The following is a 23492-nucleotide window of genomic DNA, read 5'->3' as shown; positions in this document are numbered from 1 at the left end:
GACCCCAAGTGCTCCAGGAGAGCTGCTTGGAGGCCGCAGGTCAGATTGTGGTTGTACTGGGCAGTCTCCAGGTATGAATGTACTGTGTGAATGTGGTGTTTCTGAAAACAAGAGATCTCTCAACACATCATCCCTGAATAAATAAAATAACCATAACTGAATACATAAAATAAAATAAAATAAAATAAAATAAAATAAAAAACACTGTGTATGTACAAGGCATTTATTTATAACTGAATGAGCCACAAAGTGCTTCAGAAGGAAAAGAACAGAGCAAAGAATTCAAGCAAAGAAAAACATAAGGGGAGCAGCAATTGCAAGATTTTAACACACAGTTTCACTTACTTACAGACACCAAACTTGTCACATAGACATATCTCAAAACCTTGGCAAATAAATAAACAATGTATTCTTTTAATTAAGTTAAACATAAATTACAGTATTTTCCGCGCTATAGGGTGCACTTAAAAGCCGTTGCTGTTTTTCACGCTTTACAACTGAACAAGTTTGGTAGTTATGGTGAACGCGTTGAATAAAGTTTGAGTGACTGTTTTGTTTCGCTTAACGCGCCTTTTAGTCAAGTGTGCTTTATATGTGAAAAAAGTTCGAAATTAGACCAATCAATGACCTGAGCGCCTTATACTCCGGAGCTTATAGCACGGAAAATACGGTAGTTTGTGTAATGTACAGAAGAAAAACATCAGTTTACTGATATATGTTTCCACATGTCTTTCTTTCTCATACGGTTTGCTTCATGTTTACACCATGTCTTCCTGGTGTTCTTTAGTAATTCCCTTCTCTTTTCCTCCAGACTGGCCAGATGAATCCCATGACACAGTTGTACTATAAGAAGGTGAGTCAAACACACTCATAAGAACACACTCCGTGACTTAAATGAATTCTCTGCAGGCTTTATCTTCACCCTCACTTAAACATTAACATCAACGCATTAACAAAGCATTAAACCTGAAATAACCCTGTCTCCTAAAAATGACAGTTGCAAATATGCTAAACCTCAGCATATAAATGTCCAATCTTTCAGTTTGCCAGTGTTTGCAGCCTAATTCTGGTCTGAGATGTGACAACCCTTCATGCTGTACGCCTGCCATCCACCTCTACCTCTGTCTTTGCAAAAATGTAATCATGTCGTTAATTAGGAATGTGATTTTTAGGAGACTAGGAAGAGGTTTTTGTTCTACAGGGATACCACTAACTCTAACCTAACTCTGGCCTGTACACTATGTCACATGCAAAAACGCACTCACTCAAACAAAATCAGGTTATTTGATGGTTCAACAGTGTTCAGTGGAGTGTATCACAGTGGATCACTGTAACCTCAAGATTACTTCCCCCCAATCCATGTTTTCACCAGCAGTCTCAGTGTGTAATCTGCCGTTTTCAGCCCTAAAGTGATAACAGGTGATTCTGTTTTCAAGTGCAAACCTGTAAAATAAAGTATCCAACACCAGGTAAAATGACACCTCTCATAACCATTTGCTGACATGAGAGAGAATTTCATTTTTGCAAATGAACAACAAAATGATTTATTTGCCTTATAAGCCTGTTTAAGCCTGAAAACAAACAGTGACACATCAAATATTTATACTTTTAGCCATGCTGGCATTTCGCAGTGTGGGCTGTTTCAGTTCAACAATTTGATCAACAGTGGAATAGTTCATCACTGCACTACTAGATGAAGTCCCTCGAACTTTGATTCAGACATTTGTTAATTAATCCTACTGACTTTGGTCATGTCTTTTCTGCTGTAAATTGTTTGATTTTGTGTGCTGAAGTTTTCATCCAAAGTGAGCAGGGTAACCTGCAGTAAACCAGTATTTAGATTTCTGAAAAGAGAAGGCTTGTTGTATCAAAACATTTCTTCTTTTTAATAAAATTAATTTTTCAACCAGTCAACCAGAGAAAGAGAGAGAACCATATATATTTATATATACAGTGAGGGAAAAAATTATTTGAACCCCAGCTGATTTTGTAAGTTTGCCCACTAACAAAGAAATGATCAGTCTATAATTTCAATGGTAGGTGTATTTGAACAGTGAGACACAACAATGACAAAATAAATCCAGAAAAATGCGTTTCAAAAAGAGTTATAAATTAATTTGCATTTCCATGAAGGAAATAAGTATTTGATCCCCTATCCGTCAGCAAGATCTCTAGCTCCCAGGTGGATCTTATACAGGTAACGAGCTGACATTGGCCCTCTCAGCTCGTTACCTGTATAAAAGAGACCTGTCCACAGAAGCAATCAATCAATCCAGATTCCAAACTCTTCACCATGGCCAAGACCAAAGAGCTTTCCAAGGATGTCAGGGACAAGATTGTGGACCTACACAAGGCTGGAATGGGCTACAAGACCATCGCCAAGCAGCTGGGTGAGAAGGTGACAACAGTTGGTGCAATCATTCGCAAATGGAAGAAACATAAATTAACTGCCAGTCTCCCTTGGTCTGGATGCAAGATCTCACCTCGTGGAGTTTCAATGATAATGAGAACGGTGAGGAATCAGCCAAGAACCACTCGGGAGGAACTTGTCAATGATCTCAAGGCAGCTGGGACCATAGTCACCAAAAAAACAGTTGGTAACACACTACGCCGTGAAGGACTGAAATCCTGCTGTGCCCGCAAGGTCCCCCTGCTCAAGAAAGCCCATCTACAGGCCCGTTTGAAGTTTGCCACTGAACATCTGACTGATTCAGAGGAAGACTGGGTGAAAGTGTTGTGGTCAGATAAGACCAAAATCGAGCTCTTTGGCATCAACTCAACTCGCTGTGTTTGGAGGAGGAGGAAGGCTGCCTATGACTCCAAAAACACCATCCCCACTGTCAAATATGGAGGTGGAAACATTATGCTTTGGGGGTGTTTTTCTGCCAAGGGGACAGGACAATTGCACCGCATCAAAGGGAGGATGGATGGGGCCATGTACCGTCAAATGTTGGGTGAGAACCTCCTTCCCTCAGTCAGGGCATTGAAAAGGGTCGTGGTTGGGTACTCCAGCATGACAATGATCCAAAACACACGGCTAAGGCAACAAATCACTGGCTCAAGAAGAAGCATATTAAGGTCATGGAGTGGCCTAGTCAGTCTCCAGACCTTAATCCCATAGAAAATCTGTGGAGGGAGCTGAAGGTTCGAGTTGCCAAACATTGGAGAGGATCTGCAAAGAGGAGTGGGCCAAAATCCCCCCTGAGAAATGTGCAAACCTTGTGGCCAACTACAAGAAACGGCTGACCTCTGTGATTGCCAACAAAGGTTTTGCCACCAAGTACTAAAGCACGTTTTTCGAAGGGATCAAATACTTCTTTCCTTCGTGGAAATGCAAATTAATTTATAACTCTTTTTGAAACGCATTTTTCTGGATTTTTTTTGTCATTGTTGTGTCTCACTGTTCAAATAAACCTACCATTGAAATTATAGCCTGATCATTTCTTTGTTAGTGGGCAAACTTACAAAATCAGCTGGGGTTCAAATAATTTTTTCCCTCACTGTATATACCATACCATATACTGTATGCTCGCTCAGTAAACAGTAAACCTTTGATATATCACACATCTGAGTTAAGACCAGGAGAAAACTGTCAATACTGTATGTTTTTCTTTTTCCCATGCGCCTTACTTCACGTTGCTGTTTGTCTGGTCTTTTAGGCGACATACTCGCCGTACCGTGACCGTATCCCACTTCAGATTGTCCGGGCTGAAGTGGAGCTGTCTGCTGAGGAGAGAGCCTACCTCACCGCTGTGGAGAAAGGTAACATACTCAACCCTCCACCACTGTGCATTTGTCCATCTAAAGATCACAGATGGCAGACAAGGTGGTCGACTTTTATGAGTACGCAATACACATGTTTTTAGATCCTGTGTGACTTGCACTTCAACATTCCCCTCAGTTTGGTCTGAGGGGATGCCTAGTCACATTTTTAAAAATCCTGGACTTGTTCAACTTAGCATTATTTAATTCTGTCTTATTTATTTGACTTTATTTTCTTATTCAGTGTTGACGTAAAAGTAAAATTCATTGCCTCTGTATGAAGAGAAAACATAAAGTGGAAAAGCTTCAACAACCTGTCTGATCTTTCAACAATCAACCCTTCCTCCTTCTTTTCTCCAGGCGACTATGCAGGAGTCAAACATGCCCTCCGTGAGGCTGAAGTCTACTACAACATGGACGTGAACTGTCTGGATCCACTGGGCCGCAGTGCGCTCCTCATTGCCATCGAGAACGAGAACCTGGAGATCATGGAGCTCCTACTTGACCACGGCATCCACACGGGCGACGCCCTGCTCTATGCCATCAGGAAGGAGGTAGTAGGCGCCGTGGAGCTGCTGCTGTCGCACAGAAGGCCCAGCGGAGAGAAACAGGTGTGTGTGGAAGTCTGTTTGTTCAAACAAAAAACAGAGCAAGAACTCCACTGATGTATGTTAATCTGTTGCATCCAGACGCATTCATGCATGCACGTGTTTGAATTTCCTCGTCCATGAATGTGCACCTGTGTATATTTTTCCATTTTAATGTATGTGTGTGTCTGTGTGTGTGTGTGTGATAATGAGTAGTACATCCATTCATTGTAATGCTCCATGCCACATTCTGCTGAGAGAAGGACAATTAAACAGCTCGTTTTATAGATGCACTGTGAAATAGGATTTAGAGAGAGGCTGTATATTTGTCTGCTTGCTGCATTTGTGTGCGAGACAGAGAGCAAAAGAACATGTTGCACAGTTTAGTTGTGTGTAGGTGTTCAGGGGTATCGAGGAGGAGAGAGTCAATGAGAGGAAGTGAAAGAGTGTGAGAGATTCAAATGAGAGTACACGGTGGGGGGAAGTGGGGGTAAATAGGTAAAGACAGTGAGCAAAATTGGAAAGGAAAAGAGAGAAGAGAGACATAGGACAGGCAACAAGGAGAAATGGAAAACAAACAAATCAAACTTCTTCTTGTACATTAATTCCTGGACCCGAGGCAGCGAGGTTTCATGTCACCATGACAACCAACCCTTGGCCGAAGCAGAGGATTGTGGGAAGGTTTTGGTCGCCTCTCAGTTGGACGAGGATGGGAACAAATCTGTTCTTGCTATGTTTCTGTTTTACTGTTGCTTTAATCTGCACTTACTCTCTTTTTCTCTTCTACCAATTTTTTCACTTTCTCTCAGTTTTACCACATCTATTGAAAAAATGTTTTCATTTACCACCTATAGAGTTAAATAAGACAAAGTGGTTTAGTTGTTAAAATCTAAAATGTTAATCAGGTGACAGAATTTTTGCTCAATATGGCTGCAATGGATGTGAAATGAAACAGTCAAGATGTGCTCAAACTGCAGATTGCCCGCTTTGATTTAAGGGTTAGGCTGTAAATACTGTATGAACCACATAGGAATTTTATGAAAGATCCCTGATTTTAGTTGTAATACTTGTAAGTCTGCTGGTTTGAGATGTTTTGCCCTCAGCTTTGCCTTCAGCAAGAGAAATACATGCTCAGTTAGATTCAGGTCTGGTGATTGATGTGGCCTTTGCAGAATATTCCACTGCTGTAACATAAACAAACACACTAGTGAGCTCAGGAACCAGTGGATGCTAATATCTAAGTGTACACTGAGAGGGAGGTTCCCTCCTTATGGTTCAGATTCATGCTGGTTGTAGCACAAAAGCTCTTCATGTTGACCAGTTAGTTGTAATGTTATCACCCCATTAAATGGGCGTTATCATGCCCATAATTAATATGCTTTATTAGGAGCAAGCTGCACCTGACAATAGGTTGATATGTATTATTATTACTTTTAGCAGCTGAGAGTATGAAAAGCAACAGTTGGTAAATCAATAGTTTAACCTAAACCACATTTGTTTTGCCTTAGCTTAACCAAGTAGCCTAGTTTATAGTACTTTTACTACAATTTTAAACAATATACAATCTAATAAACTCTGTAAGTGTAGCTGTCCGTGTGTGTGTCTGCGTTTAATCCCTATATTAAGAACTGAATGCATGTTTGTGTTTTCTAAGCTGCTCTTTCTCAGCTGACAGGTAGAGGCAATGCCTTTTATCTTCTCTTGGCGAGCAAAACTGTTGACTTTTCTGCCATCCCTCTCCATCTGACTCAATCTGACTCCCCCTCTCTCTTTTATTACCTCTCTCTCTCTTCATCCTCCTCCGTTGCTCCTTTTTTTTTTATCTGCCCTCCCATCCCTTTTGTCATTCTCTCGCTTTTTTCTTCTGCTACTCCATGATTAACTACGACCAAATGCAGTTTTCTACGTCACTAGTTCATCAGAAATGGAAGTATTGAGGCAACAAGGCCACAATGGGAGGAAGGAAATAAAAAAGGAGCTTATAAAACATGGAAAGGGTGATGACATGTGAAGGTCTTTGCCCTGAGCATACAGAAATTAATAGGAGGAGGAGATGAAGATTTGGTTGTAGGATGGAAAACTGAGAGACAGAAAGAGAGATGGTCACACTGAATCAAAGCCAAATTAAAAAAGGAAAAAAGTGCAGGACATGAAGAGAAGGAAACCAGATGGACAGAGAGCGAAGGAACTAGGTGCAGTGGTAGAGAAATGGTTGGTTATAGAGAGAGTGCTATGCAGATGAGGGTGGCTGGCTCCCTCTCTAACTTTCCTTTGATGTGAGAAGTGTGTGTGTGTGTGTGTGTGTGGTGGTGGGGGGGGGGGGGGGGGAAGATTAAGCTTGCCTGTGTTTGGGTGTGTGTTGCTGTAGTTGAAGATCATTTTTGGTTGTTTTTAACTGTGCATGTAAAAGAACGTTTCAGTGTGTCTGTAGATGTGAGAATACAAACTTGTGCTCACAAAAAATAATCTTTCAGTTTTATTTAATTTTGTACTGTCTATATTTATTTTAACTGAAAAAACTAAATAGTAAAACATCAATCATGATGAAAGTCTATTAATTAGGATCAGAAAAACATCATTTGCAGAAAAACCTTCTGTGGCTTTAGTGTTTATTGATTTCTTTTATATAACTTTAAGGGACTGGTTGATCTGCAGTCTTTATGTTTTTTCCCTCAGGCCTCTTTCGATATACAAAAAGCATTTGACTGCTGATTAGAAAATAGCTCAGCAGTTCGGTGGTTTGATCCCTGGCTTCACTTGTCCACATGTCAAACTGTTCTTGAGTGACACACTTGATTGTTCACAGTGATTAGTCCTGTTGATACCATGGTAGCTTGCTGCTATTGGTGTATTGATGGGTAATTCAGAGACAAATTAGATCAAAGCTTTAGATAAAAGTGTCTTATAAATGCAGGACAAAGGGAGACATTTAGAAAACAGGTTTTTGTTTGGAAATAAACTACGTCTTAAAGTGTGAGATTTATGTACATCCACCTACTGGCCTGGCCAAAATATATTCAGTCATACACAGTTGGGTCCCAGTTTACTGCTGTTGGTTCCTAGACTGTGTCACTATGTCTACAGGTCGGTTAATACTGAATGCAAACATTGCTCCCACCACAAATATTTACTATTCTATAGATTTATATTTGCTTTATACTGTTGTTTTTCACTGTAACAGAGAGAGGTGATCACTGATCTATTCTGGATCTGCTCTCTGAAAATACTCCTAAGGGTTTGGCTGAAAATATTTGAATTTTATAATTCTGCTTCTAATTTGGGCAAAGTATGTTCTGAGCAGCCTTCCTCATTGGAAGGTTGTGATGAATTAAAATCTTGTTGAAAATTATTTTAGATCTTATCTGCTTTCATTTAAAAAATCAATCAAATAAAAACATCAACTAAAATAAAAATACTGTTCCAGTTAAACTATCCCAGATCCCTGTGTGTGTGTGCGTGCACACGTGTGTGTGTGTTCTGTCCCTATCTCTTTAATCAGTGTGTGATGCCCAGCCCATGGCAGCTGTTCTCACACTACTTATCACGCCAGGATAAAAAGAGAGGGGGAGAGAGAGGGAGAGATCAAATGAGGAAAAAAGGTTTTGGCAGGAGGGAGAAGGGGAGAGAGGTGGTGGTGGAGGAGAGGAGAGATGAGATAAGGGAAAGGAGCGAGACATAAGGGGAGAGGAAGCAGATGGAAAGAAAAGATGGCAGGATAGACAAGGAAAGATAGAGGAGGAAAAGTAAACACACAATGAAGAAAAGAGTGTAAAAAAAGATGAGACAAAGTGGAAGGAGACGGGGAAATGTAGTAGACAGAGGTGGAAAAAGGTGAGCTGAGTGAAAGGCAGAGAAGAGAAGATGGAGAGAGTGACTAAAGATAAGATGAGAAGGATGAGGAAAAGCACTATGCTGCGTTCTCCCACTGAGAGATGAAAGCAAATCCACACGTGTTTGCGCCACTCCTCACTCCTCACTCCTCACTCCTCCCTCGTTCCCTCCTCTTCCTCAAGTCTGGTCCTCTCACTGCTTCTTCTGATGTCTTGTAGTCAGGCTTGTGTGTGTGTTTGCCAGTACCATAGAATTTGAATGTTTTATGTTTTGGGACTTGCAAACAGATTTTAGTTTTTATTTCTCAACTGGTAACACATTAACAGACCCATTTTAATTTAGCATTGATTTAGCATTATAATAAATAGTTTGACCTCTAAAATGCCATTGTAACAAAGATGTCTTTATTAGTATTTTTGTCAACAACTGTCAATCATGTGGGCAGCCATAAGGTTGGTTTACAGAGAAATATTCCTAATGGACATGAAGTAGACATACAAAAAATATAGCTTGTGATTTTTAAGCTCATATAGTTCAGTTTTATAAAGACATAGTTTAGGCTGCTTCTAAAATTGATTGCATTAGACCATCTGAGTTTATCCTGTTGTTATTACTGAAAAACAAACCACTGAGACAGAAATCATTTTCTAGGATCCAGTACTTATGACTGGTAGCTTCATCGTCCATGGGGTTGCCAGACAACCAGCAGAGGGTCCAGAAAGTTGCTGCTAGAGGTGCTAGTGGTTCTCTACCTCAGGGTCAGGACCCCTTAATTGAAGAGGTCATGCAGGAATTAGCAGGATCAAACTTAAATACTTGGTCGTCTCTATTTTTTGATCATTAAATACTGTACTTCCTTGTTATTCCTTCCATTCTAGACAGTCACTGGTTTTTGTCTGTGTTGCATGGAAATCAATTAGCAGAATTGCTGTCAGTGTCCTTTTTGTTGTTATTATTAAGTTGTAGTTATGTCTTTTTCTTAGCTTGGCAATGAAGATTAAATGAGATTGGTTGGAAAGCACAGATCAGCTTTCAGGGCATTTATTGCTCCTCCAAGTCTGCACTGTTATTTTATAATGAAAATGGAACTTTGACAGGAATAATGTAGGTTTTAATGTTTGATGTTTTGCTTTACACAATGTAAAAACATTTAAGTGTCTGCTAATAGGTTTTCATATTGTACAGAAATCAATGGCTCTAATGGTTGCTCTACAAAGGTGGGAGAATTGATCCAAATGTCTCAAGTTACTGAAGGGCACACAATTTGTAGTAAATCTCTTTGGCTCATTTACTTATGTTCTTCCGGTTTTCACCTAGTCATAAAATACTTCCTGTTTTTCTCAAACTGCAGCAGGTGTTCAGAGTCACGTCAATGAGGGACATAATGAGTTTAGGTGCTGATGTGACTTTATATAACTGTACCTCTGAAGCAAGCAGGAAATGTCTTCTTGAATACTTTACGCTAATTTAATTTATTTTAATCTTATTCAACTGACTTTAATTTGATTCATCATTTTGGTTAATTTGTCTTTTGCTTTCAGTTATGTAACAGTGCCACATGTAGAGCTGAATCGGGGCTTATTAATTTCACAATAAAAAAACTTTTTTTTTTCTGTTTTACCAAAATCCTTAGCTGAGTCTGGATTATAAAACATCTGTATTTTCTACCTAGAAGATGTTGGTGATTCCTTAAAGTACATCGTAAGACACCTTTGTATTTGTCTTCCCCCAGGTTCCCTCACTGATGATGGACAGCCAGTTTTCAGAGTTCACCCCAGACATCACTCCCATCATGCTCGCTGCTCACACCAACAACTACGAAATCATCAAACTACTTGTACAGCGGAAGGTGATGACACTATGATAATTCATACATTGAGGTTTAATTACAGTGAAAAATGTTTTGTTGAACTGCATGCTAGCTGTGATGGTCTTTTATTGCCTTGTTCTGTGTAGGTCACAATTCCCAGACCGCACCAGATACGGTGTGATTGTGTTGAGTGTGTCTCCAGTTCAGAGGTAAGTGATTGTTTCTCTGGCAATGAATGACTTGTTTTTGGTTTGCACGAATTAATATTTGAACACTGAGTAATATTTGGCATTTAACCATCTCTGTGTCTTCTTGTGTAGGTCGACAGCCTACGACATTCACGCTCTCGACTCAACATCTACAAGGCTCTGGCCTCACCCTCTCTAATTGCACTTTCCAGTGAAGACCCCATCCTCACTGCCTTCAGATTGGGCTGGGAACTCAAAGAACTCAGTAAGGTATGGACAGTGATGCCTTTTGACTGTGTGTTTCCTGACATAGGATGTTTGTTACAGATACACGGTTCCTCTGGCAGTTTATTATCGTCATATAAAAAAATGCAAGCTAGTCTGTTTTACAGTGAGTTGTTCAGTGGCATATTTGGACTAGGCTGGGATTAGCCTTGTGATTTTCTGTCAGTTTTGATTTTGACAGTACACAGCTTTCTGTTCAATTAAATGAGACACCAAATTAAAGTGTCACCATGAAGTACTGATCCACCAGGTGCCTTCAGAGCAGCTTCAGTCCTCCTTGGCACTGATTCTCTAAGACCTTAAGTGAATACTACTGGAGGCATGCCACATCCTAAAGTCGATGGGCAGGTAAAACGTCTGTGCAAGCAGCAGCACCCAATATAATTGACACTGTATGTAAATCTGTGTTAATGGTTAGTGCTTCCTTCCCTTAAAAGTTACTACAAGTTACTATGTGACTTTAGGGCTAACACTGCTCCGCAGCCACAAAATAACATAGCTATTTTACATGATTTAACTATTTAATCATTTCTTCAGCTCAATACGCTCTGTGACCTGGAGATAGAATAGAATCATGAAAGTCAAAGTTATGGACTGCTAATCACTTATCATAAAATAGCTTTTTATTTCTCTCATAACCTGTAATATCTTTCTCTTCTCAGGTGGAGAATGAGTTTCGTCAAGAATATGAGGAGCTATCGCAACAGTGCAAACGTTTTGCCAAGGATCTTCTAGATCAGGCCAGGAGTTCTAGAGAACTGGAAACTATTCTGAACCACAGAGACAATGACCAGAGCGAGGAACTGGACCCCAGACAGTGCCACGACCTGGCCAAGCTTAAACTAGCCATCAAATACCACCAAAAAGAGGTAGGGACTCAGCATCTAGTCTATTTGTTCCTGCAGGAATAAAACCTTTAATTTATTTTTGTTCTTAAACTCTTGTGGTTCTGAAATTCTCCCCAGATTCATCAAATGAGGCAAAAAACAAAAACAAACTGCGGAAACAAAAGTTTTTCCTTCGTTAGTTACTGAAAACTTCTTCTGCTTCTAAAGCAGAGTTTGGTTGTTCACTTGACATAATGGCTGAAAAGTATAGTATTAGTGTGTGCTTCTGTGTGTATAGTGGTATATATTATTGTTGTGTAAAGGTTGTTTATCAAGTAGAGTAAAGTAAAGGAAACAGATATAGCCACCGTATTTACAGTATATATGGGCACATTTGCAAAATACTTTGAACTGTTTAACTGTCATCCAATTTTATTAATAGTGAAGTATTTAGCAAGAAAACCTTTAAATATATATTACTAAGCCAAATGGCCATATGTATATTTTCTGTTAACAACAGTACTTGCTAGTAAGTAAATGTACTAAACATTATATATTTTTTGACTGCATGTTCAAATGGTAATATACGTGCTAATATGCTAAATGCTATAAGCCATGCTTAACTATACATAAAAAATCTACACTGAATTTTACTAAATCCTAAATATTATATACATAATTTTCTCATATTAATTTTCTCATCATAACTATAGTTATGATGTCAATATCCTAACATTGGTGAGAATTTTACTCATAATGTGACATAGTCAGATCAAATTTTAAAATGTATTACCAACATGTAAGATATAAAAATGCTAAACACAAGTTTCCACATTTTACTATGCCAGTCCTATTTATGCAATTATGCTGGATAAACTAGAAGACTTAAATACCAAATGTATATATTTAAGTTGCTAGTATACTAAATATCAATACGCAAAAAAGCTGGTATGGTTTTTTGCGAACTGCAGGTTAGGCCAACAAGTCTCAAACTGTACACATTAGCAACATTGCTATTAATGTTGATTGGCATTGTGGTATAGGAATTAGATCTGCAGCCATTTGAGGATAATGGACATTTCAATCTGCTGCCCTAGTTATGTCTCACGTAACACATGCGCCTGCACAGACAATTCTGCAGTACACAATTTCCTTGTCTTTGAGGATTTGAAGGACTTAGTCACTCTCCTTGAGGGACTTGTCAGAAGAGAGTGAGAATACAAGAGAAAGCATGCTATAGAATCTGACTGAGGCAAGCACAGGGAGGTTTAGGGAGCGGGTAAGGTACAAACAATAGAAGTAAGGGTGGATGGGACAGTGAACAAAAGAATAGGACTCAGTGAAAGCATGAGCTGGAAAAGTGTGAGCTCATACAAAGTGAATAAAGCAGATTTAATAGGCATACAGGAAAAAGAATAGAGAATTAGAGGGATCAAACAAGCACATGAGCAAGTAAGAGATAGAGATTTGATGGGATTGAGCTAGAAAACAACTGAGTTCGAAAAGCCCAAGGTGATCTCCATCTCTCTCCGTCTCACTCCGTCTGTCCGCCTGTCTGTTCCCTGCTGTTTCCAGTTTTCTGAGACAGAGGGATACTGCCAGTCAGATGAAAGCAGGAGTAAAAGGACGGAGCAGGGGGAGGAGAGGGGAATGACAGCAACCACAGGATGGTACGTAGATGAGGGAGACAGGGAGACATAGGAGCAGGAAGTGAAGCGCTTTCTCTCTCTTGAGTCCCAGAAGTGACAAAGGTAAAGATCTGAAGAAGGAAGACAGAGCAAGTGCTAGACAGCGTAGACAAAGTAGAAAAGATCACAGGGGCAAACACTGAAGGAGTTTGCACTATAGATTTGTGGTTTTCGTAAAAGAAAAAAGAAAAACCCATCCTTATCATTACTCAGAATGATGATTCAAATGATGACTCAGCAACTTAAATGAAGAATGAAAGAGCTGTCAATTTGCCTAAACAACCAGTCACAGATTTCTATAGTTTGTCCTAGTAAAAGACTTGTCCATTGTTTCTGATAAAATTAAGAGTAACGTAAATGTAATGTAATAACCATAGAGTTTAATAAAGTGGGTTTATTGCACTGTTTAAATTCTCTTTTAGCCAATAACAGTTCACCTTTCCAAAGGTTTTGAGATTACAGGTAGATTCAGTAGAGTTCTATTTGACAGGTAAATACTTTCACTATGGTCAGGAGTAAATAAACTTGCTGTTGTGCTCAACACATAGTAGCTGTTGAACTTTGCTTGATATAATTTGTTAGTTGGATAATTTTCAAACAATATAAAGAGAAGAGGAACTAAATGTCCCTGGGCATGGTGAACAAAGATGAAGCAAGGCGGGAAACGATGAGAGGAACGATGAGGTGTGTCTTTTCCCTAGTAGATGTAATGAAAAACCTTGAGGTGAATAGGATGCGTGATAGACGTGAAGAGAACGATGACAACTGCCTATTTGCCCTTGTGTAGTTGTGATAGAGGTGATGATATCATATATAAATGATATATAGATAGGAGGCAGAGATAACTGACATTACCATATAAATTGGGAACCTAAAAAGAAAAAAATACTTTATATGGACAATTCAATAAAACATCAACTCCATATTGACCAGGACATTTACTATTACTGTTCACAGTTGGTGAGCAATGAGCATCGGTGAAACAATTTCCCTAATGGCTTAAGTACAGTTTATTTATGTCTGTGAACATTAAAGACTGGGGTGGCTGGTGTGTGTGTTTGTGGATCTTCAGTACCCCAACACAGGATTTAAAAAAACACCGTGAAATAGATTTTCAAGTGGCAAATGGTGACTAGTGACTTGTCATGCTGTTATTGGGGTAACAGAATTACTGCCAATTACCAAAAGAGGATTAACAAGTGTATAAAAAAGGTTGGTACTGTTGTATAATTGAGCTGATTCCTTTTTACTAGAAACAAAAATAACCCATTCATTCTTGAATTGTGCTCACAGCTGTGAAACTTCTGAATATCATGTTTTAATGGTATCTTTATGTCAAGAGAATTTGTTAGGCCTGATTTGACGTGTGCTCTGTTTGGATTTGTTAATGTAAAGGTTTAATCTCATGTTTATTACCTGTAATGCTTGTCATTTTTTACAGGCATGTCATTTTTATTTAGTTTAATTATTAGATTGGTTTAGTGGCTGGCAGGCTCTTCTGTCCAGTGATGTGTGGTAATGTCTTAGTATGTTTCCTGCTGTCTGACTTTGTAACTTTTGCAATAGAGCATTGGCAACCAAACTACTTTCCCTCTTGGGGATTAATGATGAACATTTTTTTTATCTGTCATTTTAGGAGCTAACAAATCATTAGATGATGTGATGACATTTTGAACATGAATGTCTTTCATTTTAAGTTGATCTATTAATGAAAAACTACAACAGGAGGTTGTTGCTGATACACAAATTAATAACAAACTAGGTGTAAGCATTACATAACATATATATAACATGCAACTGACTGAATTCCAGTACTGCAAGACATACTGTACACAGTGGCTCATTTTAAGAGTGCAGCCCTCTTTGGAGCTAGCAAAATGATTTTTATAGACAGATGTTTTATGAACAGACTCTATGATCATAATGGACTAGGACAGCTGAGGGTAGATAGTCTGTAATTATTATCTATCACACAAATTTACATCCATAATTTATTACAAAACAATTATGTTTATACATTATGGATACCAGCTTGCAACTTTAGCAATCTTATGTAAGATATTGAAAAATCATTGGAACTGAATAATCTTTTGCTCAGTCATATGTTTATGTCCCTTCACTATTTTACATCTTAGACAGTAATACACTAATTAAATATCCATCATACTTCCTTGCAACATGACTCACAGAAACTCGACTGCAGTCTGACTTCTGCCGTCTGCCTGCACTGAAGTTGGCTGCCATCTACTACACCTTGCTGCAAGGTATAATTGGCTCCAGCTAGCAGAGTAGTCATTTGAGCAAGACTTGTACAGAAAGTAGAAAGTCTTATTTTTCAAAACATCCTGTGGCGTTGTGGTTACTGCAGGAGCGACTCTCAGCGCTAAAAATAAGACATTGTCATATTTAGACTGAGGAGACAGTAGAAAGAAATGAGCAGCGCAATGAGAAGACTTAAAGAGTTAGAGAGCAACTGAGAGTAAAGAAAGGAGTGAGAGCTGTCAGTGGTTAATAAGACATCTTCACATGGTTGGGGAGCGAGACGTAAAGAAGAAGAGGACAGGAAGGGTTAGCTGGAGAGGAAGAGAGAAAAATGTGAAGTGGTGAAGATGAAGAGAGCTGTAATAGAAAATATGTATGTTACCTTATATCTGCCACTGATGCAGACAGAGTGTGAATGGGAGAACTGGTCAGCACAGGTTGACATTTTTCATGTTTTCAAGGTGGAAATATCAGTGAATGTGTATATAACTGTTTATGGTATTACAGGAAATTCTTATTGTTAGGCCCAGTTGTTGCTGGATGTTGTAAATGTCCCAAGGTTCTTCCCCTCCTTTGTTCATTTAATAAAATAGGGCTGCTTCCTAAATGTATTGGTGTTTTGTTATTGTTTTAATTGTACTACCTGTACAGAATAACTACCTTAAAATAATTTAGACACAGTTCAGTAGGTACTTTTGCACTATATTTGTAGCTAGACAGCGTAGTGGTAGGAGCCTTGTAGGAGACTGTGTTTCGAATGCCAGCTATGGTTTACCTCCAGTAGGGGTCCTTAGGCAAGACCACTGACCACTTGTGAGTCGCTTTGGATAAAAGCATCTGCCAAATGACTGAATGTAAAATAATTGATTCCCATTTAAGGTTCGGAGCTATGTATAACAGTTAATCCTCAAAGCAAATAGTGTCCTTAATTTCAACACTCTTTCATGCACAGTTTTTGTCTTTTTGTATGTGCACCAAATCCTGGTAGCATTAAAATCTGCAGACTACAGATGTCCTGACAAATGTGACTCTGGTTTGGCAGTATTGTCTCCCTTAAGCATTTGTACCAATAAAAGTCACTGAACTGACAGAAACCGATGCAGGGAAGAAGAAGTGAAAGACGAATGGAGAGGGAGGGGGAGGGCATGCAATGAGAGAGACAGAGACAGCTGTCAGCAGAAATCAGCCATATCTAGGAGAGCAGGGGAGTTAATGAATTTTAGAAAAGAGTGACAGATGTAAACAAAAATATGTTTTTTTCAGTTGTCAGAGAGAGAAGGTAGGATGGAGGGAGCGCAAGAGAGAAGACTTGAGAAGATTTGTTTTAGTGACCAGCTGTACGTTACTTTGCTCTGTTTTCCTGCCAACTTTGAAATAACTTCAGAAGGAAAAAGTGCAAGAAGGAGAGCAACAATGAAAAGATGTAGCGAGATAAAATGGGTGGGTGGGTATTAGAATGACAAAAAGCAAGAAAAAAGGAACAGTAGAAATGATGAAGAGGATGGGTTACAGAGAGGCATAAAAGAGAGTTCTTTCTGTATTTACAAATAAATATTCCATGTCTGCCCATTCTTCAGTGAATCCTTTGTGTAATTGCCTTAAACAAAAACAAATGAATGCTTCATTTAAAACTAACCAGCTATCTGCCATCAACAGAAGAAAAAGAAATCCCACTGTAAAGGAAAGAAAAAGCAGTAAGTTCAGTAAGGGACAGTGTTTTCTTGGTGACCTGTGTTCTCTTAATCCTTTTAGGTAGGTAGAATTGAAGACCGTACAGCTTTTTGATGCTGGGGACAGGTTGACAACAGCAGCACATAATTTTACACATCATTAAAACACAAGGCTGGCAGGTTTAAAGCTGTGACAAACTATGACAGACATACAGTTTATTAGTTAGCACCTTAAGCAAGGCTAAATAACATGTACTCTAATTCTGTCATTACAGCGACAGTGTGATGTCACACAGTGTTACACAATGTTATTATTACACTCATGGGCAATACATGAAATGAAAATGCAAGAGAATTTCATCATTTGGTTTTACATTTGCCTTTGCATGTCTCAAAAAAAAAAAAAGAAAAAAGAGAGAGACACAAGAAAACGCGTGTTAAGAAAGGTCTTCTGGACCCCATGACAAAAACAGATGTTGACATACACCTAGACAAACAAAACAGATGCCACATTAGCCTCACCAGATGCCGTGGGTGTGTGTGTGTGTGTGTGTGTGTGTTTGTATTAGCTCTTTTTTTTGTATGTGTGTGTATTGGCAAGTGAACATGCACATGTTTCTTCGCATGCACATGTGTGTGAGTTTGTAGGTATATGTCCTGTCACCCTGTTGTTTTGTGTTTATGATACTTTGTCTTTTTAACTTGTGTGTTTGGGTGTATACACGTGTGCAGTCACAGGAGAGCGTTGATGAACACCATCAGTGCAGTTGCGTAAGCCTTCCATGTATTGCAGCCTTTTTCCCTCCTCTCTTTTCTGCTACATCCTTTGTTGTCTCTTCCCAACTTTCTATCTCCATCCTTCAGTTTTTCTAATACTTATTATTACATCTTCTCTTCTCTGTTCCTATTTTCTCATTCTTTCTTTTATCTTTTGTTATCCATGTTCACTTCTCTTTCTCCTGTTCTCTACTTTTTCCTGCCATGTTGTTCATTTTGCTTTCACCCTTTTCATGTCTCTGTTTTGCATCTCCTTTGGTGTGTTTGTCACTCTGGATAACCTCCTTTTAGCTCTTTGATTTATTCATTTATTTGCTGGCTGATATGTGTGTGTCAATGTCATTTTGCATGTGTTGGTGTGTATATTCTGTATGAAAGAGGTCGAGGTGTCACACACTAAGTGCTGCTGCAATGTTTCACCAACACTGGGCTTTTAGAGCAAATTACATAATGCCGTGACTGTGTGTGTGTTTATGGCAGGAAACTGAGACCTGCATATCCTTTGTTGTCTCTGCATTATTCCACTAGAAAAGCACTGTTTGCTGTCTCCTTCATACAGACACACGTTATTCTGCTTACATAAATTTGGTCACATGCATTCCCACATGTACTGTAAACAGTCATGCATTTTTTTTAGAAAAATGCAATTAACATTGCGTGTTTTGACACTGTTCCCTTGTTTGATGAAGATATTTTACTTGATCTCATACACATATTTCCAGCTTTGTTGTATGTTGTGAAAGGAAACACTAACAAATACTGGTCAAAAGTTTAACAATGCTTCATTATTTCCAGTTTTATTAAAATAAAGGAGTTCAAGTCAGGCGATAGACCTGCAGTGGAATAGGGGTTCAGCCAAGAGTTAAAAAAGTTTAGGCTGCCAAATCTGTGTTATTGAGTTACTGATAAAAGGCATTATATGAAGTCATAAATAAAAGTGTTAATTTTGTCAACAAAAAATATGGTTAAGTGTCTGTTCAGCACATCATGATAAATAAAGACGAGATAAAATCATCGGCAGATTGAGGGGTGTGTAGATCACACTCCTCGTCTTGAAGTACTGGAGAATGTTTTCTTCATTTGCATGTATCCATTTGAACATCTTCTCCCCACTCTTTCCAGATCTCAGTCCAGTAATTGTGATAAGACCTCATTATTTGCTGAATGGAAGTAGTTTGTAACCACCAGGTTACCTACAGTAGAAGTTTCCTAGAATTGGCTGTCTGAAATATCTGCATAATGATAAAAAAATAAAGTGACCAAGAATCTAGTGGTGTCTCAACCAGAAGTCACCTTTCCTCTCCTCTTTTTCCTACCTCTATCCTCCACAAAGTAACTTTTGGTTTCGGCCCAGTGGTTTCAGCTTAATGGGTAAATTACACACAGTCACACAACCACAGGTTACCCCTGATGCTGAGACCGAATAAACCCAAAATAAACTCTGATTGACTGTTTGACACACAGGGAGCAATGAACTATGTACAAATGGCTGGCAGAGAGGTAAAGGAAAGTGGCAGATACCCTTCACATCAACTTTGCAGTGCCTCCTGGCTAATTCTGATTTATAAATGTGATGGGGGAAATCGTGAACAGGTTTAAGATATTTACCTGAAAGCTCTTAATGGATTGAAGACATTTAAAAAATTTACAAAAAAAAAGAGCTTAATCAAATATGCAGCAAAGGAAGCTTATGTATTTTGGAAACATTTTGACATAAAAAATGAATTCAGTGATTCATTTATTAAGCAAATGATTCATTTAAAAAACATCTCAAATCTGTGAAGTTTTTTTGGGCCTCTTTCATTGTAAACTGATTATCTGTGGATTTTACGCTGTTGGTTGGACAAAAGACATTAAAAGCAGCAATTTTTACTAAGCAGCAGCTTCTTCATGTTGTCCTGTCATAGACACCCTGCCTGTTCAATGTTTCACTTACTGTAGACTCATGAAAACAGATGTTAGCCAGTTCCAGTGATGCCTTTAAATCTTTGGCTGTCTCTCAGGGTTGTTTCTTTACCTCAATAATGAGTGTTTGTTGTGCTCTTGGGGTAATTTTGACTGGTTGCTCACTTCTTGGTAGAGTAGCCACAGTCACAAAGTGTCTCCATTTGTAGATTGTTTGACTGTAAACTGGTGAATTTTTAAAGTCTTTGACATCACATAACCCTTTCCAGCTTTATGTAAATTAACAATTGTTGGTCGTAGATCCTCTGAAAGCTCCTTGTGGTGAGGCATGGCTAACATTAGCATATTCAAACTCAAAGTTAGAGTGGTTTTTGTCAAAGTCAAAGTAGCTTTAGTCTGCACCTCCAAACAAATGTTCTTTTAGGTATACTAACACCTGACTCCAATTAGCTTTTTGAAGGTTATTATTGACAGGGTTCACATACTTTTTCCTCCTGCACTGTGAGATTTTTATGGTTGTTCTCAATAAAAACATGAAAACAATCGAAAAAAAAGACAAATTTCTTTTGTGTTATTATTTTAGGCACATTACTGTATATTTTATATATTTTGATTTAAATGACACATTTTATGACAAAGTACCAAAAGATTCCAATAGATCCATTCACATACTTTTTCTTGTAACTGTAACTCTGCTCTCACGGAAAGGTAACGCAAGCATTAAAATTCAGTTGTTGTGCATGACTTTACAAGCTTGCGCTGCTATCCAAACATGACGTACCCAACTCATTTGGGCTGCTTGTTGTAATTGCTATGTACAATGAATGTTTGATACATTTTCATTCTTACTGAAACTTAATGTAGGATATTAATGTTAGCCTTTGTCAACTTTATTCTTTAGCTTGCTAACAAAAACAAACTATGTTTTATCAATCACACTGTATATACACAAATCTAATAAATAATTCACTGATTTTTATCTTCACAACAGCATTACAGTTATGGTCATGATAACCCAGCCCAAGACCAGCAAAGACTTGGTGCTACTCTGGAACTAGATTCTTGAGAGCCTGTTCTATGTGTGTCGAAAGTGAAAAAATATGTAGGAAATTAGGTTCTGACTATAAACTAGCCCTGGAACTGTCTTGGTGGAAAATGGGTATCAGCGACTCAGGTCAGCTTTAAATCTCATTTAGTGTGAATTTGTAGCAGCAAAAGTCTGAAACACCCAGCGGTTTCAGGAAAATTACTAAAGATGTATCTGCATGTTTCAGCTAGATATATTTGCACAGGTTATTTGAGTAAAGACTTTGGACATTAATATGACTTAGGTTCCTTCCACAATTTAAAAAATCGATTTAATTCCTATTGGACCGCACTGTTTTAATCATGCTAAGATTATATGTACTGAGCCTGAACATCAATGCCATCCACTTCAAACAACTTTAATAATTAAATTCACCATTTAAATGTGAATTTTACATGGATCATCTGCGTTTATGAGTGTTGAGGAGAGAGTGCAGTGACAAGATAAACACGTGCATGCTTTCACGCGCTGCTGCACACATACACACAAGCTGACATGGATGCACACTGACAAACACACTGCACTGAATATAGTTTTATTGAGTGAAACTGAATCTCCCAGGGGAAACTCCTGCCCTGTTTTAAATTCTTCTCACGTAAACACACAAGGTGAAATTGCCACAGGGTGTGATGGTGTAATGGTGAGCTCACTCATGTTTGTTTGCGATATTGCCAAAAAGAATGTGTTACATTTTATTCATAGTTCAGAAACTAAATGTCATTGGAAGAGATACGATGAAGCCAGATCCGGAGAGAAAAGAAGGGAAGAAAGTGAGCAAGTAATAGATTGAAAGAGAACAAATTGATGTTAAATAATAAACCATGAATCAAATTTCCCTCATCATGTTACTCAGCACTGCTGACAGACAGAGCGGGAATGCTTGGGGGCTTTCTAAAACAGGAATGATTTTTCACTTTTCTCTGTTGTTGCTGCAGAGTGATGCTGGGTTTCTGTTTATGATATACTGATTAATAAAACTCTCTCAATATCAGCATTCTTTAAAAATATTATGTTACAGCTTAAAATATTAAATGCATTGTCATTAAATGCATTGTCTGTAATAATCAGAGTCAGCTACTCACCTGGAGCTGAGGAGCTGCACATAAAGTCACCACCATGGCTCGGTTAAGAGCCGGTCCTTCATTACAGTATCTTATTTATTGACAGTAAAAAGCTAAATTTGTATTATATCTAATTCCCTCTGTGAAAAAACTTTCTAATCCTTTTGATACTTTTTAGCATCCAGGCTTTAAACTCAGTTATTAGTTTGTTTTGCTTTGTTTTGCTTTGTTTTTTAGGCAAAAATATTAGGGCACATCATGTGACAGAAACAAGTACATTTGTTTTGCTATTTGTATGCTCCATATGTAAATAAATCAAACCTAAGAACTGTTGAACCGTCATTGAAATACTGATGATAAACAGAAACATCTAAAGCGTGCATTCAGACGTAAACAAAGTATTATCATTTAGCATCGTTAGTGGATAAAACAATGTGGTCTCACTACACTATTACCATGTTCGCCTGCACTAGGTTAGGTTAGATGCACAGCATATATTTAATATATTTTTTATTTGCTTTCTTCAAAAAAGAAATGCATAAAATTCAACCATTAGTCAATAGTAAAGAGTTTTCCCCGAACTATACCTGGAACAGTTTTTTCTTTGCTGATGTGTTTACTGTATTTCTCGCATTCAGAGTGTCTTTTCGTTGCTACAGCCACACTGATGAAACTCAGCTTTATGTGACATTTTAAATGTTTAGATTTCTTTTGATGTAACGCAGCAACATAGAGAGAACAAATAATAAAACCCATAGGAGGCAGCAGTATATGAGGATGAAAGAGGGATAGAGCGAAAGACAGACATGAACAGCAAGAGAAGAAACAAAACAAGGGTGAGGTGTAGAGGTGGAACAGAGGAAACCAGGCACAGAAATAGAGTCAGCAAAAGAACGAGTGAGTCAGATAAAGCGGGGCGGTGGAATATATCTTAACCGGTTTGTTCTCTTCCTTTTTTTACATTTCTGTCTGTCTTGTTTTTGACAAGTATCCTGCATATGGAAAAGATGGAGAAACAGATTTAAGGTTTGTGGAAGAAAAAAAAAACGAGGAAGAGAGAGAATGAAAATAAATGAGTACAGACAGTAAGAAGTTGAGGAACAAAAAAAGTTAAAGGAGATTGGAATGAAAAAAGAAAAGGGCTGAGGAAAAGCTGCAAACAAAAAGTTTGGAAGAGATTTGTGCAACATTTTGATAAATGACAGCAATCAAGAAGAGATGTGAGGGAGAGAAAAAGTCATATTGAAAGAGTGGGAGTAGATGGAGTTATTTTGAGGAATGACAGACAGGAAATGAAGAGAAAAGCAACACTCCCAAAAGCAGAGCAAGTGAAATATGCATGGCAGGAAAGGTACAAAATCCACAAGCAACAGCAACAGAATGGGAAAAAAAGTTCATAGAGAATATCTGAATATGTGACAGTATTTTCAATCACCTGCAAATATCAGCATGAACTGAATGGTCACTAAACATCTTAGGCAAAAACATTAAGTTACGTGTTAGTTTCCTTATTCATTATAGAATAATCTGGTCCTTACAATTTTTGTAAATGGTGAAAAATAAAATAACAGGAACCCATTGTGACACTTTAAAATGCTAAGTTTGTTCAACCAGCCGAATAAAACTCAAGGATTTTCAGTTTATTGTCACATTAGGCGAAGAAAAGCAGGAAATTGAGAAGCTGGCACTTTTTGTCTGAAAAATGACCTACATGCTCAGTCCATTGTAACAGCAATTAACTCTTGACTAATT

The 23492-nt window shown here is 38.3% G+C and overlaps 1 protein-coding gene across 1 annotated transcript in view; it reads left to right on the top strand.

Annotated features, from left to right (window-relative positions):
• The first annotated feature begins 815 nt into the window (after window positions 1–815).
• The window catches only part of trpc5a (transient receptor potential cation channel, subfamily C, member 5a), a 64593-nt gene continuing 41916 nt past the window's right edge, over window positions 816–23492 (top strand). Inside the window, exons 1-7 of the mRNA XM_026353590.1 lie at window positions 816–853; window positions 3660–3762; window positions 4123–4373; window positions 9913–10029; window positions 10137–10199; window positions 10311–10448; window positions 11126–11332. Of these exons, the coding sequence (XP_026209375.1) occupies window positions 821–853; window positions 3660–3762; window positions 4123–4373; window positions 9913–10029; window positions 10137–10199; window positions 10311–10448; window positions 11126–11332 (912 nt within the window). The 5' untranslated portion in view covers window positions 816–820. The remainder of the gene's footprint in view (window positions 854–3659; window positions 3763–4122; window positions 4374–9912; window positions 10030–10136; window positions 10200–10310; window positions 10449–11125; window positions 11333–23492) is intronic.

This window comes from Anabas testudineus, chromosome 18 (assembly GCF_900324465.2).
Source record: "Anabas testudineus chromosome 18, fAnaTes1.2, whole genome shotgun sequence".
NCBI lineage: Eukaryota > Metazoa > Chordata > Actinopteri > Anabantiformes > Anabantidae > Anabas > Anabas testudineus.
Note: the sequence above shows the minus strand (reverse complement) of the source record. Positions and strands in the feature narration are given on the sequence as shown.